The 16,782-nt window shown below is 44.1% G+C and overlaps 1 protein-coding gene across 1 annotated transcript in view; it reads left to right on the forward strand.

Moving 5' to 3' along the window:
- Positions 1–16,185, forward strand: part of LOC139407830 (probable methyltransferase-like protein 24) — a 167,727-nt gene extending 151,542 nt beyond the window's left edge. The window contains exons 4-5 of the mRNA XM_071151698.1: positions 7,858–8,083; positions 14,484–16,185. Of these exons, the coding sequence (XP_071007799.1) occupies positions 7,858–8,083; positions 14,484–14,801 (544 nt within the window). The 3' untranslated portion in view covers positions 14,802–16,185. The remainder of the gene's footprint in view (positions 1–7,857; positions 8,084–14,483) is intronic.
- Positions 16,186–16,782: the final 597 nt, after the last annotated feature.

The raw sequence follows: 16,782 nt of genomic DNA on the forward strand, positions 1-16,782 counted from the left end.
TGGCGATTCTGTGAGCCTGTGTGGCCTACCACTTCGCGGTTGAGCCGTTGTTGCCTGGGGCAGTTGACCGGGACAGTTCTAGAGGGGCAGAAATTTGATGAACTGACTTTTTTTTTATTTTTTTTTTACCTTTATTTAACTAGGCAAGTCAGTTAAGAACAAATTCTTATTTTCAATGACGGCCTAGGAACAGTGGGTTAACTGCCTGTTCAGGGGCAGAACGACAGATTTGTACATTGTCAGCTCGGGGATTCGAACTTGCAACCTTTCGGTTACTAGTCCAACACTCTAACCACTAGGCTACCCCAACTGACTTGTTGGAAAGGTGGTATCCCATGACGGTGCCACATTGAAAGTCACTATGGGCTATTCTACTGCCAATGTTTGTCTATGGTGATTGCACGGCTGTGTGCTCGATTTTATACACCAGTCCTATCCCCAGTTATGGCTGAAATTGCCGAATCCACTAATTTGAAGGGATGTCCACATACTTTTGTTTAAATACTGTATATTATCATCTGAAGACGAGCCAGGATCATATCTAAGCTCCTCCAACCAAGCTCTGACGAATACAATAATAACAAACAGCCCACATCAGCAGAGGAAACTGCTGGTAATAAATACCTGCAACAGTAAATCAACCAGGGTAGTGTTCTGAAAAGAAATATTTCAGGAGAGGTCATTAAAATGACATTAGAAGTTATACCCCTGAGTATCTCTCCCGCTTTCCTGTCCCCTGTCCGTGGCCTAGATTTCTCTCTTTCCTGTCTCCTGTCCGTGGCCTAGATTTCTCTCTTTCCTTCTCTGTCTGTGTCTCTCTCTTTATCTATCTATCTATCTATCTATCTATCTATCTATCTATCTATCTATCTATCTATCTATCTATCTATCTATCTATCTATCTATCTATCTATCTATCTATCTATCTATCACGCACGCACGCACGCACACACACACACACACACACACACACACACACACACACACACACACACACACACACACACACACACACACACACACACACACACACACACACACACACACACACACACACACACACACACGCACACGCACACACACACACGTCTGTAGATAGTTGGTTGTCATGCTGTAGCCAGGAATGTCTGGTATTTTATCCCCAGGAGAATTGTGTCCTTCTTTACCTAATAACCCCCCCCGCCCAAGTCCACCCAACACTACGCTCCACTGCTCCAAATTAAGATCTGTCAAACACAAATGTAAAATATCATAGTGTGTCTGTGCGTGCGCTACGTGCGTGCTGTTAAACGAGGCGTGAGTGGCGGTGCCCAGGCAGGATGAGCAGATGTTCTTTCATTGGCCTGGCGCATCGCATGGGGGACCATGGTGTGATTTCACACATGAAATACCAAGGACCCATACTTTACCCCCATCTCTACTTCCTTTTTCTCATTCTATCCATCCCTTTCCTCCCTCCCTCCCACCACTCTAGTTTTCTGTATGTCTTTCACTCTCTTTCTGTTTCTCTCTCTCATTTTCTCTCCCTTTATTCCTGCCCTGGAGGTGTAGCACACAGAGCAGAACTGCTGTGTGTTAATGGAGTCACTCAGAAATTCCCCAGTCCCATAGTCCTCATCCCCAGTCCCATAGTCCTCATCCCCAGTTCCATAGCCCTCATCCCCAGTCCCATAGCCCTCATCCCCAGTCCCATAGCCCTCATCCCCAGTCCCATAGCCCTCATCCCCAGTCCCATAGCCCTCATCCCCAGTTCCATAGCCCTCATCCCCAGTCCCATAGCCCTCATCCCCAGTTCCATAGCCCTCATCCCCAGTCCCATAGCCCTCATCCCCAGTCCCATAGCCGTCATCCCCAGTCCCATAGCCCTCATCCCCAGTCCCATAGCCGTCATCCCCAGTCCCATAGCCCTCATCCCCAGTTCCATAGCCCTCGTCCCCAGTCCCATAGTCCTCATCCCCAGTCCCATAGCCCTCATCCCCAGTCCCATAGTCCTCATCCCCAGTTCCATAGCCCTCATCCATAGTCCTCATCCCCAGTCCCATAGTCCTCATCCCCAGTCCCATAGTCCTCATCCCCAGTCCCATAGTCCTCATCCTCAGTCCCATAGTACTTATCCCCAGTCCCATAGTCCTCATCCTCAGTCCCATAGTCCTCATCCCCAGTCCCATAGTCCTCATCCACAGTCCCATAGTCCTCATCCCCAGTCTCATAGTCCTCATCCCCAGTCTCATAGTCCTCATCCCAAGTCTCATAGTCCTCATCCCCGGTCTCATAGTCCTCATCTTCAGTCTCATAGTCTCCATATCTTAAGTAGTGCAGAAAGGAAGAAGTGTTCTTCTTTGACTTTCAGAGACCTCACTCACCATCACATTTGTGCTCCTTGTAACTGGATAGTGGATATGGTTTAACAGGTTGGAGGAGATATGGATGGTAGATGGATAGAGAGAGGGGCAGAGAGAGAGGGGGGATAAGAGAGTGAGAGATGGATAGAGGATCACTTATAACCCAGAATATGTGATCCTACATGGGATCAGGGATCATTAGAAGCGGTGCTGGTGTTGATAAAGCTAAAATGACCATAGTCCACCCTTGTGTCATAACCCCCACCCCCGACACACACACACACACACACACACACACACCTTTATGGTTGTCATGACACCCCGGTCAAGAGGGAATCCGCTATAATCCCCATGTTTGAAGAACTGTTCTCTCTGACAGCAGCGGTTCTGTCTTTCCCCGCTTTCACCACACAGTCTTGTGGGACAGAGGATAACTACCTGCAGACACTGTGTGATTACCACCCTCTTCTATCAGACATGTACTCCAGGGAAGCAGACAGACAGACATGGGTTGCATCCCAAATGGCACCCTATTCTCTGTATAGTGCACTACTTTTGACCATTGCCCTTAGGGACCTTAACCTGTCGTTGTGCCCCTGAACAAGGCAGTTAACCCACTGTTCCTAGGCCATCATTGAAAATAAGAATTTGTTCTTAACTGACTTGCTGAGTTAAATAAAGTTTTAAAAAAATATAGATTATTATATATAAAAAAAAGGGAATAGGGAGCCATTTGGGATGCACACAGAGTCACCATTGAAGGTACTTTGTCTTTTCCCCCATCCTCTCATCAAAACAGCAAACCCTGTCATCTGACTAAAACGATAGCGAAGAACAAGCCATTCTCCTGGTAGGGCCAGCTATGATACCATTAGTGGTTGTGTTAACTGAATCATTTAGCAGAGAGAGTAACAGAGATGTCTGAAGGCAGCATTTCCCTCCCTGCCCTTACCTCTCTCATCTCATCCCTGCATCCCCCTCCTAAACGCATGATTGTCTATGGGGGACCAGAGTAGCTCATCCATGAGAAATTAGCTTTGAGAGATACTCCCTGAGCCACAATTACTGTATAGAGATACAGCGAGCCACATCACGAACAACACACTCAGATACACAGACAGGGAGATGGAGATAGAGGCAGGGGGGGGGAGAGGAGAGGAGAGGAGAGGAGAGGAGAGGAGAGAGAGAGAGAGAGAGAGAGAGAGAGAGAGAGAGAACCCTCTATGTAGGGTTCTTCAAAGAACCCCCTGTATATTGTTCTACCTGGGACCCTCTATGAAGGGTTCTGCCTAGAATACTCTGAAGGGTTCTACCAAGAACCATTTTATAATCTAACGGTTCTTCCTAGAACCCTCTATGAACGGTTCCACCAGCCTTATTAGCCTTTAAAATTGTATTATTTATGACAATATATTACATATATCATAATGCCTTTATTTGATGGCCTAAGTTATCTCCTGGTTACAAGCCACATCAGGCCTGCAAGTCCCATTATGCTGGTTTGCAAAGTGATGGGCAATTCCTATTGGAATCCAGCCCGAGTTCCAGCGAGGATATCCAAAAGAGGAATTGTTAATCACCCGCAACTTCCATTCAGAATGACTGCCAGGGTAGTGGAAATTGAATACTGAGACGACCTCAATCATCTAAACTGGAACAACCATCTCAGAAATGGGTGCAATAAATCCAACAGATTGGATTAGTTTAGAAAAGTGTGTTATTTGCCTTTGTATAGCATTACAGTTATTAACCAATCAATGTAAATGCAAAAACACAGATATTAAAGTAAAACAAACAATTCTGAAAATCTCCCTGCAATAAAACATGCTGGGAAATATTATATATGGTTCTGTGAAGAACCCTTATTTCCTTCCAAAGAATCAACAAGGAACCCTTTCTTCCAAAAACGGTTCTTAGGATGTTAAAGGTTCTAGATAGAACCATTTGCCTTACAAAGAACCCTTGTCTTCCAAGAAGGGTTCTTCTGATCAAAAGGGTTCTTGGTAGAACCCTATCCCTCCACAAATAACTATTTTGGCATAATTTTTCCTTAGAGTGTACCAGACAATGTAAATGCTTTCTATGCTCACTTTGAGGCAAGCAACATTGAACCATGCATGAGAGCACCAGCTATCCCGGACGACTGTGTGATCATGCTCTCCGTAGCCAATGTAAGACCTTAAACAGGTTAACATTCACAAGGCCGCTGGGCCAGATGGATTATCAGAACGCATACTCAGAGTATGCGCTGACCAACTGGCAAGTGTCTTCACTGACATTTTCAACCTCTCCCTGACTCAGTCTGTAGTACCTACATGTTTCAAGCAGACCACCATAGTCCCTGTGCCCAAGAACACCATGCACACACTTCTGTAGCCATGACATTCTTTGAAAGGCTGGTCATGGCTCACATCAACACCATCATCCCAGACGCCCTGGACCCACTCTAATTCGCATACCACCCCAACAGAATCACAGATGACACAATCTCCATTGCACTCCACACTGACCTTCCCCACCTGGACAAAAGGAACACCTATGTGAGAATGCTGTTCATTGACTACAGCTCCACGTTCAACATTATAGTGCCCTCCAAGCTCATCACTAAGCTCAGGACCTTGGGACTGAACACCAGCCTCTGCAACTGGATCCTGAACTTCCTGATAGGATGTGCATGTGTGTACTCATGGGTGTACTCCCTGTTCACCCATGACTGCGTGGCCACGCATGACTCCAACACCATCATTAAGTTTTCTGACGGTGATAGGCCTGATCACTGATGACAATGAGACAGCATAAAGGGAGGAGGTCAGAGACCTGGCAGTGTGGTGCTAGGACAACAACCTCTTCTTCAACGTCTGCAAGATAAAGGAGCTGATCGTGGACAACTGGAAACGGAGGACCGAGCACACCCCCATGCAAGTCGACAGGTCTGTAGTGGAGCGAATCAAGAGCTTCAAGTTCCTTGGTGTCCACATCACTAAGGATCTGTCATGCTCCACACACACCAACACAATCGTGAAGAGGCCACGACAACACCTCTTCCCCCTCAGGAGGCTGAAAAGGTTTGGCATGGGGCCTCAAATACTCAAATAATTCTACAGCTGCACCATTGAGAGCATATTGACTGTCTGCATCACCGCTTGGTATGGCAACTGCTTGGCATCCGACTGCAAGGCGCTACAGAGGGTAGTGTGTACTGCCCAGTGCATCGCCCGGGCCGAGCTCCCTGCCATCCAGGACCTCTATACCAGGCGGTGTCAGAGGAAGGCCTAAACATTTTCAAAGACTCCAGCCACCCAAGTCATAGCCAAGTTATCGTTACTTATTGTGTGTTTATTATTGCTTGTATTATTACGTGTCATTAGTTTTATATTGTTTCTCTATTTTCTTTCTCTCTGCATTGTTGGGAAGGGCCAGTGAGTACAGTGCCTTGCGAAAGTATTCGGCCCACTTGAACTTTGCGACCTTTTGCCACATTTCAGGCTTCAAACATTAAGATATAAAACTGTATTTTTTTGTGAAGAATCAACAACAAGTGGGACACAATCATGAAGTGGAACGACATTTATTGGATATTTCAAACTTTTTTAACAAATCAAAACTGAAAAATTGGGCGTGCAAAATTATTCAGCCCCTTTAATTTCAGTGCAGCAAACTCTCTCCAGAAGTTCAGTGAGGATCTCTGAATGATCCAATGTTGACCTAAATGACTAATGATGATAAATACAATCCACCTGTGTGTAATCAAGTCTCCGTATAAATGCACCTGCACTGTGATAGTCTCAGAGGTCTGTTAAAAGCGCAGAGAGCATCATGAAGAACAAGGAACACACCAGGCAGGTCCGAGATACTGTTGTGAAGAAGTTTAAAGCCGGATTTGGATATAAAAAGATTTACCAAGCTTTAAACATCCCAAGAAGCACTGTGCAAGCGATAATATTGAAATTGAAGGAGTATCAGACCACTGCAAATCTACCAAGACCTGGCCGTCCCTCTAAACTTTCAGCTCATACAAGGAGAAGACTGATCAGAGATGCAGCCAAGAGGCCCATGATCACTCTGGATGAACTGCAGAGATCTACAGCTGAGGTGGGAGACTCTGTCCATAGGACAACAATCAGTCGTATATTGCACAAATCTGGCCTTTATGGAAGAGTGGCAAGAAGAAAGCCATTTCTTAAAGATATCCATAAAAAGTGTTGTTTAAAGTTTGCCACAAGCCACCTGGGAGACACACCAAACATGTGGAAGAAGGTGCTCTGGTCAGATGAAACGAAAATTGAACTTTTTGGCAACAATGCAAAACGTTATGTTTGGCGTTAAAGCAACACAGCTGAACACACCATCCCCACTGTCAAACATGGTGGTGGCAGCATCATGGTTTGGGCCTGCTTTTCTTCAGCAGGGACAGGGAAGATGGTTAAAATTGATGGGAAGATGGATGGAGCCAAATACAGGACCATTCTGGAAGAAAAGCTGATGGAGTCTGCAAAAGACCTGAGACTGGGACGGAGATTTGTCTTCCAACAAGACAATGATCCAAAACATAAAGCAAAATCTACAATGGAATGGTTCAAAAATAAACTTATCCAGGTGTTAGAATGGCCAAGTCAAAGTCCAGACCTGAATCCAATCGAGAATCTGTGGAAAGAACTGAAAACTGCTGTTCACAAATGCTCTCCATCCAACCTCACTGACCTCGAGCTGTTTTGCAAGGAGGAATGGGAAAAAATGTCAGTCTCTCGATGAGCAAAACTGATAGAGACATACCCCAAGCGACTTACAGCTGTAATCGCAGCAAAAGGTGGCGCTACAAAGTATTAACTTAAGGGGGCTGAATAATTTTGCACGCCCAATTTTTCAGTTTTTGATTTGTTAAAAAAGTTTGAAATATCCAATAAATGTCGTTCCACTTCATGATTGTGTCCCACTTGTTGTTGATTCTTCACAAAAAAATACAGTTTTATATCTTTATGTTTGAAGCCTGAAATGTGGCAAAAGGTCGCAAAGTTCAAGGGGACCGAATACTTTCGCAAGGCACTAAGTATTTCATTGTTAGTCTACACCAATTTATTTTTCAAAGCACCTGACAAATAACATTTGATTTGACACACACCAGTTGAATCAACGTTGTTTCCAAGGCATTTCAATGAAATTACATTGAAACAATGTGGAATGGACATTGAATTGATGTTTGTGCCCAGTGGGAAAAGAGGGAAGAGAGGGAGGGGCAAAACAAGCCTTTGTCAGTCTTGAAAACAATCAAAAAGAAATCAAATATGTTTCTGCTCATATCCTCCCATACTTTCAGCCTTCCTCTGAATTATTAATTGAGCTGCTGAAGTGAGCAATACTTTTCAGCTCCATCAGATGTACAAACAGAAGTCCTTATACGATATGCCATATATAATTCTATCTGTAGCCATCCACTCAACCATCCATCAAATATGCTGTATATAACCTTTTCTCTCGGTCTCTCTCTCTTCCTCCCTCCCCTCTCTCTCTACCATAGGTTGGGTATGGAGGATAAGACTGTGGAGCGCTCTCTGGCCAGGGCGGGCTGTGAGGTGCACTGTTTTGACCCCAGCCTTAGGCAAGCCCACCTACAGGAGTCAGACATGTGGCTCCATCGTCTCTCCATAGACTGGAGGGACCCCAACCCAGCCATCCCCGCCCAACGACAGCACAGCAACACCAAGAAACTGGCCACCATTCTCAATGACTTTGGACACAGACAGGTCAGAATGCTCAGAGAGAGGAGAAGGGGTTTATGGGTAAAGGGAGATTACAAATGGGCCAATGTGGCCTGAGTCAGACATAACGAATAACTCATGTATGGGATTATACCCAGAGAATACACAGGGCCCTCCGTATTTATTGGGACAGTGAAGCATTTAAAAAAAATGTTGGCTCTATACTTCAAAAGTTTGGATGCAAACGATAGCTATAGGGTTAAAGTGTTGACTGTCTGCTTTAATTTGAGTGTATTTTCATATATTTTGAGTGACCCATTGAGAAATTACAGCACTTTTTGTTCATTGTCTTTTCGTACATTATTCACGATTCATTCAGGATGATCCGTAATCACGGTAGCATCCACATTAATGTAGAAGTGTTCAGAAACATATTATATTCTCATTTACATTAAAAGTGACTCCAAAATGGCACAATACATTATTTACCATTCATTTCTATTGGGCATAAATTCATCTGAAACACAAAATAAACAGAAAATAAATCCAACAAATTTGTAGAGTAATTTCGTGCTATCAATATCGGACTAAATACTTAACCTTTGTCTACTTTAATAGACATACAGTATATGTGAATTTGCTCAATACTTTTGCTCCCCTAAAATGTGGGGACTATGTACAAAAAGTGCTGTAAATTCTAAACTGTTCACCCATTATAGATCAAAATAGCCTCAAGTTAAAGCTGCCAGTCTAATCTTTTGGAGTATAGAGTAATTATCCCAATAATGACAGACGGCACTCTATGTACATAATACAGTAACAACATACTCCACTACCAGCACCCAGCACACATTGTACAGGACCTGTCTATTACAGTAAATCCTATACTTGACCACAATACACACAACCCATGCAATAGTCACTACAAAAGTCACCATAAAAACAAACCAAAATTACTTATTTTTCTCACCTCAACCATAAAAGGCTATAAGAAAATGGATCTGTTCTCTCTCTATGAGCTGAGAGGTTGAACTTTAGTATGGCTTGTTGACTCCTGAAACTCTACTGCTCATCATTCATTCCTCCAATGTCTCATCTTGCGCTGGAGGGCAGAAAACTCACTTATAGTTATGGCTTTCCTCCTTTAAACATTAGAATTCAGAATATTAAGTCCCCCAGGGCTCTGTGTTCTGCCTCATCAGATATGGATCTGCATACAAGATCAACGACATCCACACACACACACACACACACACACACACACACACACACACACACACACACACACACACACACAAACAAACAAACAAACAAACAACAAGCCAGTGGTGTGTGTGTAGAACGGCGACCTTCCCTAAATACAGCAAAAGTATGCATAGCATTCGGGTGAGAATAGAAGCATTCAGACGAGGGGCTACCGAGTGGCACGGTGGTCAAAAGCTGTGCCACTAGAGATACTGGTTAGAGTCCAGGCTCTGTCGCAGCTGGCCGCGACCTGGAGACCCATGGGGCGGCACACAATTGGCCCAGCGTCGACCCGGTTAGGGGAGGGTTTGGCTGGCAGGGATGTTCTTGTCCGCTCTAGGGACTCCTGTGGCGGGCAGGGCCCAATGAACGCTGACACAGTCGCCAGGTGTACGGTGTTTTCTCCAACAAATTGGTGCCGCTGGCTTCCGGGTTAAGTGGGCATTGTGTCAAGAAGCAGTGCGGCTCAGCTGGGTTGTGCTTCGGAGGTCACACTGCTCTCGACCTTCTACTCTCCCGAGTCTGCATGGGAGTTTCAGTGATGGGACAAGACTAACTACCAATTGGATACCACAAAATTGGGGAGAAAAGGGGGTAAAAAAAAAAGTTTTATTATTTAATAAAAAATCAAAAAAATATTCGGGCGAGATCCCAGCTATACATCCTGTGGAAGGAGTTAGTCTTTGATGAGGTCTTGAAGACGGTGATAATTCAAGTTTGTGGAAGTTGTATAGTGAAAAGGAGTTTACAGTTGATGTGAGATCAGTGCTGTAAAAAGGAGGTTTGGGTTGATACTCCCACACAGATAATCAATCTACCTCAACAGAATTCATCTGACTTAATTTATTTGTGGTGCTCTCGTTTTGTGAATTCTAACCTCTCACTGCATGTTCCAGAAGGCAGGGTACCTCAGTCTAATTCATCACTCTGTTTTTTCTCTCCTTTTTAGCATGAGCAACAGTTTAATCAGTGCAAATTTAAATCAGGCTCTTGAGCAGAATGCCAACAAGCCACGCACCGGCGCCTAGCATTAGCAAGTCCATGCTTAGAGGCGTCAGCCATTAATTCCTCTTTTGGAACCAGAAACAAAGCTCACTATACCATACAAATTAGTGTGGGAGAAATAATTAAGACGTGTGGGTGCGTGTTCGTGTGTGTCTGTGTCTGTGTGTGTGACAGATAAAGAACAGACCCCATCCCTGTACCTGCTTTAGATGCAAAGCAACACACACATCTCCAAACTGGGATTTTTTTAACGTGAGTACACAGCGAGCTAAAGAAACAACGGTTTGTCTTTCTTCTCTGTGGCTTTGTGACAGAAGAATAGCACGGAGAACTGATGAGTCGCTTCTAAAGGTCAAAATATGCATTAGTTTGTGTTCCTTATCGGTGATTACACAGCTCATAAATGAGTCATACCCGCTCTGGTCACCATCAGAGGCTGTCTCCATGGGGATGAACACACCAATTCAACAGTCCTTCAGATCTCATGCAAATTGATTTGCTTTCTCCTAATGCACAATAGAACAACAATCAGAGACACTCTTTTCTGACAATCAGGTCACTTCTTAATGTCTCACATCCACACTGTCACAAGAGGGACACACAGCTTCCAACATGGCTTCCACTCCTCCACAATGCAAGCCTTTCCTCACCATGGTTAGGGTTAGTGTTATCATGCAGGTGTGGGGGACAGTTTGGAAACAGAACAGACCCTGGACCAGTTGTTAGGGGAGGCTGTGAGAGTCTAAACAGAACCTCTCTCTCTCTCTCCTGATCCCATTGAAGTGTAATTAAATGTCTGCTCATTACGATGGTCTCTGGAGAGGCCTGTTTCAGATATGTTTCCCCCTGCCTCACATCCACTAATTAAAGAACACAAAGTACTTCATCTCTGCTTGATACAATCATAGAGTCACACAGGCAGAAAATACATCCCTGTAGCCCAGCTTACCTGTGTACTGTGTTGTATCAAAATTGTCATAAACACATGTAAGCATTGTGACATATTTGGGCTCAAACTTGTTATCTTGTGTTAATCAGCCAAACAGCTTTAAACCGTTATGCCAAGAGGTTCGAGCCTCTTGATGAAGTTGCTGGTATTTTGGGCTATGAAGGACGCCACAATAAGTTCTGCAAAAACTGCAATTAGCCGCTGAAATAAATAATTATGGGCCTATTAGTTAGACTCAAGTGTCAGTTTCCATTTCTAAAGGTTCATCAGAGGTCAGCTAACTTGTTTGTTCACACCAAACGATCAGCTTTCCTCAAAAGCGTTTAGAAATGAATTCATAAAAACAAATAGTTTTATCCCTAATCTGCTTCTGTTTGATGGCTGAATGGATTTCATTCCAGCAGAAGGCCGACTCAACTCATTGAATATTGTCTGCAGTGTCTTTCTGACTAGGATGTAAAGTTCCTCTCTTATCACAAAGAGATAACAGGGTATCTGGGTTCTCAGTGATTCTGTTGAGGACATCACCTTGGCGGTGGTTAAAAAATAGTGTGTAGGTGGCTGTGCATTTATCGGCTTAAACCATTAGGGGTTAGGTAAACACACACACGTTGAGCCAGCAGGCTGTGAACAGTGAACATGCTCTCTGTTTTTCCTCATTAGAAAGATGGAGTGATTCTGACCTCCTCCCTCTTGAGCCTGAGGGACCACAATTACTTTACTGCCTGACAGATACTTCACAACTAAAGGTCTTGGCTGAGAGAAACTTCACAACTAAAGGTCTGGGCTGAGAGAAACTTCACAACTAAAGGTCTGGGCTAAGAGAAACTTCACAGCTAAAGGTCTTGGCTGAGAGAAACTTCACAACTAAAGGTCTGGGCTGAGAGAAACTTCACAACTAAAGGTCTGGGCTGAGAGAAACTTCACAACTAAAGGTCTGGGCTAAGAGAAACTTCACAACTAAAGGTCTGGGCTAAGAGAAACTTCACAACTAAAAGTCTGGGCTAAGAGAAACTTCACAACTAAAGGTCTGGGCTAAGAGAAACTTCACAACTAAAAGTCTGGGCTAAGAGAAACTTCACAACTAAAAGTCTGGGCTGAGTGTGTGGCCCAAAAGTAAAAGGCGATGGTAGACATATTTTCTAGTTGCTTTATAGCAATGCTTTAAGACTACAGTGTTAAAGACACAACACTAGGAAAAAGACAAGGCTACTGCTGACCTTGGGAGAAGGGAGACTGAGGCATAGCCTCACTAAACAACTAAATAAAAGCTCCAACACCCATCGGCCTCACTGAACCTCCCTCAGTAGACCACAATTCAGGCCAAATCACAATGCACCCACCTACCCTCCCTCCCCAAATCCATTAGTTATTGCCCTACTTCCAATCCTCCCTGTCAAAGTAGTTTCTGTCTGCATATCTCTATTCCTCTCACTCACTCACTCGCTCGCTCGCACGCACACGCACACACACACACACACTTCTGCACTGCGGTGATCGGAAATCTCTTCAGAGATGTGTGGGGCCATATGGAGATGCTCACGCAAGACTGCAGCTTTTCGAGGGCTCACAATTTCTCATACTAGGGAAGCGAAGGGCAGACGAGCTTCCGGTGGTGTGGGCTTAGGGGACATCGAGAGGGATATGTTGTGAAGTCCTTGGGATTTACCTTGCATGCCAGTTGATGACACATCAGGGAGAAGAAAACTGTCAAATAGAATGAAGTTATTAAAATTAGCCCATTCAATACACACCCTGAGAAAAGTATATCTTCAGCAGAACCATTCTGGGATTTGTAAGACCTTCATAGCCTGCACACACGCATTGGGGGGGGGTCATGGGTCATAACATCCCTGTTGGTTAGGGCAGTTCCCATTTTATGACATGTCTGTCCAATTAGAAACATTATATTGCCTTGGGGAGGGGTCGTATCCATTGGGAGACCCAGAGACAGAAAGCACTTCATTTTGACTAGTTCTATCTGGGGGATAGCTGCTTTTAGGAAGGCTTGGAATGTGGGGGGAAAAGGGATTTTTGCAGTCACTAAAGAAATATAAAGGTTGTGTAAAGTCTTGCTAGCCCTTTGTTTAGAGGAATGGAGTGGCTATGGGATATTGGATATGGGCTGTCAGAGAGCCAGCCAGCTAAAGTTGTTATTTTACTCTAGCCATTGAAGAAGTGTTTTTCTGTTCGACAGGTCAGATACTCAACACTTGCATTAGCGTTAACACTAGTGTACTGGAAGATAAATATGATTGTTTTGTGGAAAGTTTGGGTCAACTATTGACAAATATTATTGGCAGCATTGGAAGTTGCCAATGGTGATGTCATGAGGCCATGAGGCAATCTGCCAATGAGAGGGTAGTAAGTTACAGAGGAGAGAATAAATTGGTGAAATAAAATGTCAAAAGCAAAGAGAAGCTCTTTCATTAATAAGGCTGTGAAACAGTATGGGTTCAAGGAGTTGACATGAAACATTACAGCACATTTAAAGGCCCAGTACAGTCCAAAACATGATTTTCCTGTATTTTATATATACAGTATTTCCACACTATGAGGTTGGAATAATTCTGTGAAATTATGACAAGGCCATTTTAGTGTAATTGCTGTTTGAAAAGACCGCCTGAAATTGGTGGGAGTTTTGGCCTTCCATGGTGACATCACCATACAGACCAATAAGAAAGAAAGTTCCAAACCTCTCTGCCAATAACATATAATTTTCAGTTTTTTGCTCCCCACTCAAAACCACTCCCTGACAGTCCTATAAAAATTATTGCTTGAGAAAATGCTCTGCTAAGAAGCTATTTTGGTTTCTTTTTGAACATTTTAATTGAGAAATAAAAATCACACAGAAGTTATTTAAGATTGAGATAAAAACAACTGCATTAGACCTTTAAATGACGGCCCAAGGCCTAATATACAGTATGTGCATTGAAAGTAGCCCATGCATATGATGACTCAGTAAGATCATATCCTGAGGCCATTATTAACATTAATGTTAATGGACCTCTCTTTCTCCACTTCACAGACCTTATACCACATTCAGCCTCTCCCCGGCATATCCTCCCTCCTCCTCTACTCAGACACATCCTTTCTTCTACTTGTCCTTCAACCGACCTTCCCTCTCCCTCTTTGTACTGACTCTCCCTCACCTCCATCAAAAGTCCTTTTCCCCTCTCTCCATCGTATGTCTCTCCCTACTGCGAGATATTATCATTGTTGAGTCTCTCTCCCTCTCTGTTCCAGGTGGATGTTCTGAAGGCCGACATGGAGAGTGCGGAGTGGAAGATTCTAGAGAACCTGGTTCTAGAAGGGGTTCTGAGCTCTGTGGGTCAGCTACTACTAGAAATCCACCTCCACTGGGCGGGCTTCGAGGTGGGCGGGGACGACCCATCTGTGGTGCGCTATTGGTTCAGCCTACTAAAGGAGCTGGAGCGTGCTCACTTCCGCCTCTTCTATTACCACAGCGACCCAGCAAAGCCCCGCCTCTTCCTGCACCGGAACATTCTGAACGCCACCAGTGCCTATACACTGGGCTGGGTCAATACCCAGTGGAGGCCCTGAGAGCTGACTGACTGATGGACAGGGCTCTGGCCAATGAGAAGGGGAGATCTGGGAAATATAGTTCAGCTACGATGGGAAAGTCAATCCCATGGGATGTTTCACTTTGGACATTTATTTCTGACCAATACCAGATTCATCACGCTAACCAAAGTACTGTACTCCAGAAAAGGATTGTCTCAATCTATGGAGGTTAATGTAACGTTTTGTGAGCTATACTGTACTCCTAACAAGCTCCTATCATTTCAGCATTTTGAATCACTACTCCCCTACCCTTCCCTGATATGACCTTAGACATGGTGAGGTAATTGCCTCGAGGGCCCAAAGTCCATCTGTCGGTCAGAGCTGCTTTAAAGTGGCTGTGTTGGCTGGAGGTCAGCCGGCAAGCATTGCGGCAGCCATCTCTGTCATCATGGCCTCATCTGGGCTTGGCCCTGAGCCAGCCACCCCTAACAGATGCATCCACCCCCTCCTGGAGAATTATCCTCAGAGGCATGGGTAATGAATAGTGAGGTAAGACCACAGCCCAAACTAATAGCCACAATTTGTCCTGAGGATCTTCTGCATTAAAAAGAGTACATAGGGCTGGGAAAGTAGCTGTCAGACTGAGGCTGAGCACGCCTCATTTAGCCCAGGGATGAGTTTCTGTGGGAGGCTACTTACGAGGCGGGGGGGCTGGAGGTAGTTAAGGTAAAGGCTCAAACGCTTGCCTGGGAGTACAGTCAATATACCTCCTGAAGAGAGACAAAGACATGAACGTCTACCCAGAGAATGACCATACCTGGGTTTCAACAGACACACCTACTCATTCAAGGGTTTATTTTTATTTTTACTATTTTATACATTGTAGAATAATAGTGAAGATATCAAAACTATGAAATAACACATATCATGAATCATGTAGTAACCAAAAAAATTGTTTTATATTCTTCAAAGTAGCCACCCGTTTGCTTTGATGACAGCTTTGCACACTCTTGGCATTCTCTCAAACAGCTTCAGTACTCACCTGAAAAGCTTTTCCAACAGTCTTGAAGGAGCTCCCACATATGCTGAGCACTTGTTTGGCTGCTTTTCCTTCAATCCGTGGTCCAACTCATCTCAAACCATCTCAATTGGTTTGTGGTTGTGGAGGCCAGGTCATCTGATGCAGCACTCCATCACTCTCCTTCTTGGTCAAATAACCCTTACACAGCCTGGAGGTGTGTTGGGTCATTGTCGTGTTGAAAAACAAATGATAGTCCCACTAGGTGCAAACCAGATATTTTTTTTTAATGTGTAGGTGTGTCCAAACTTTTGACTAGTACTGTAGGGAAAACAACTATCAAGGATGTGAAGAATCGCCTCAATTGCCTCACTCACTCGTCTTAGGTCAATACACATTTAACATGTATGACATTTCACATTAAACTGGGACTTAGAAAATACTTAAGAAAACCATGTACGCCAAGTTGTAAGGAGACCGAGTTCGCCTGAGCAAATGTTGAATCAGGGTGATTCGGATAGCGAATACCAAAGATGGTGAAATGTGTTAGTGTGTAGCCTTAACTGCAGCTATAATGAGCAGATTCAGAGGGAATACTATGGTCTCTCCCTCTTCACAATTTGAATAATAATAGAAAATGTCAATCCAGCCACCACAACTTCTGCTGTTTGTTTTCCCACTCTCTCAAACCCTTTTCCTCTTTAGTAACGGTTCTCTTCTCACCATTAAATCCACATAAACCCCCTCTGAAAAGAGTAGTGTTGCCAAGTCGCTACTTCTCTAAGTGCCTTCATAGCAGCATCAAAAGATCAGGGGTATTCATTTCTAATTGAAAGTTTTCAGAATGTATTAATCCTTAAAATGTAAGCCTGAACCCAGTTTAGAATTGTGTAATACATTTGGTGACAAAGTAGTTGGGAGAGCTGCAGAGAGAAAGTACGATTGAGTCAGAAAGGTTGAGATTGACTCAATCTCTGTCTCCCTGTACCTCTCGCCGTCTCC

Source organism: Oncorhynchus clarkii, chromosome 4 (assembly GCF_045791955.1).
Source record: "Oncorhynchus clarkii lewisi isolate Uvic-CL-2024 chromosome 4, UVic_Ocla_1.0, whole genome shotgun sequence".
Lineage (NCBI taxonomy): Eukaryota > Metazoa > Chordata > Actinopteri > Salmoniformes > Salmonidae > Oncorhynchus > Oncorhynchus clarkii.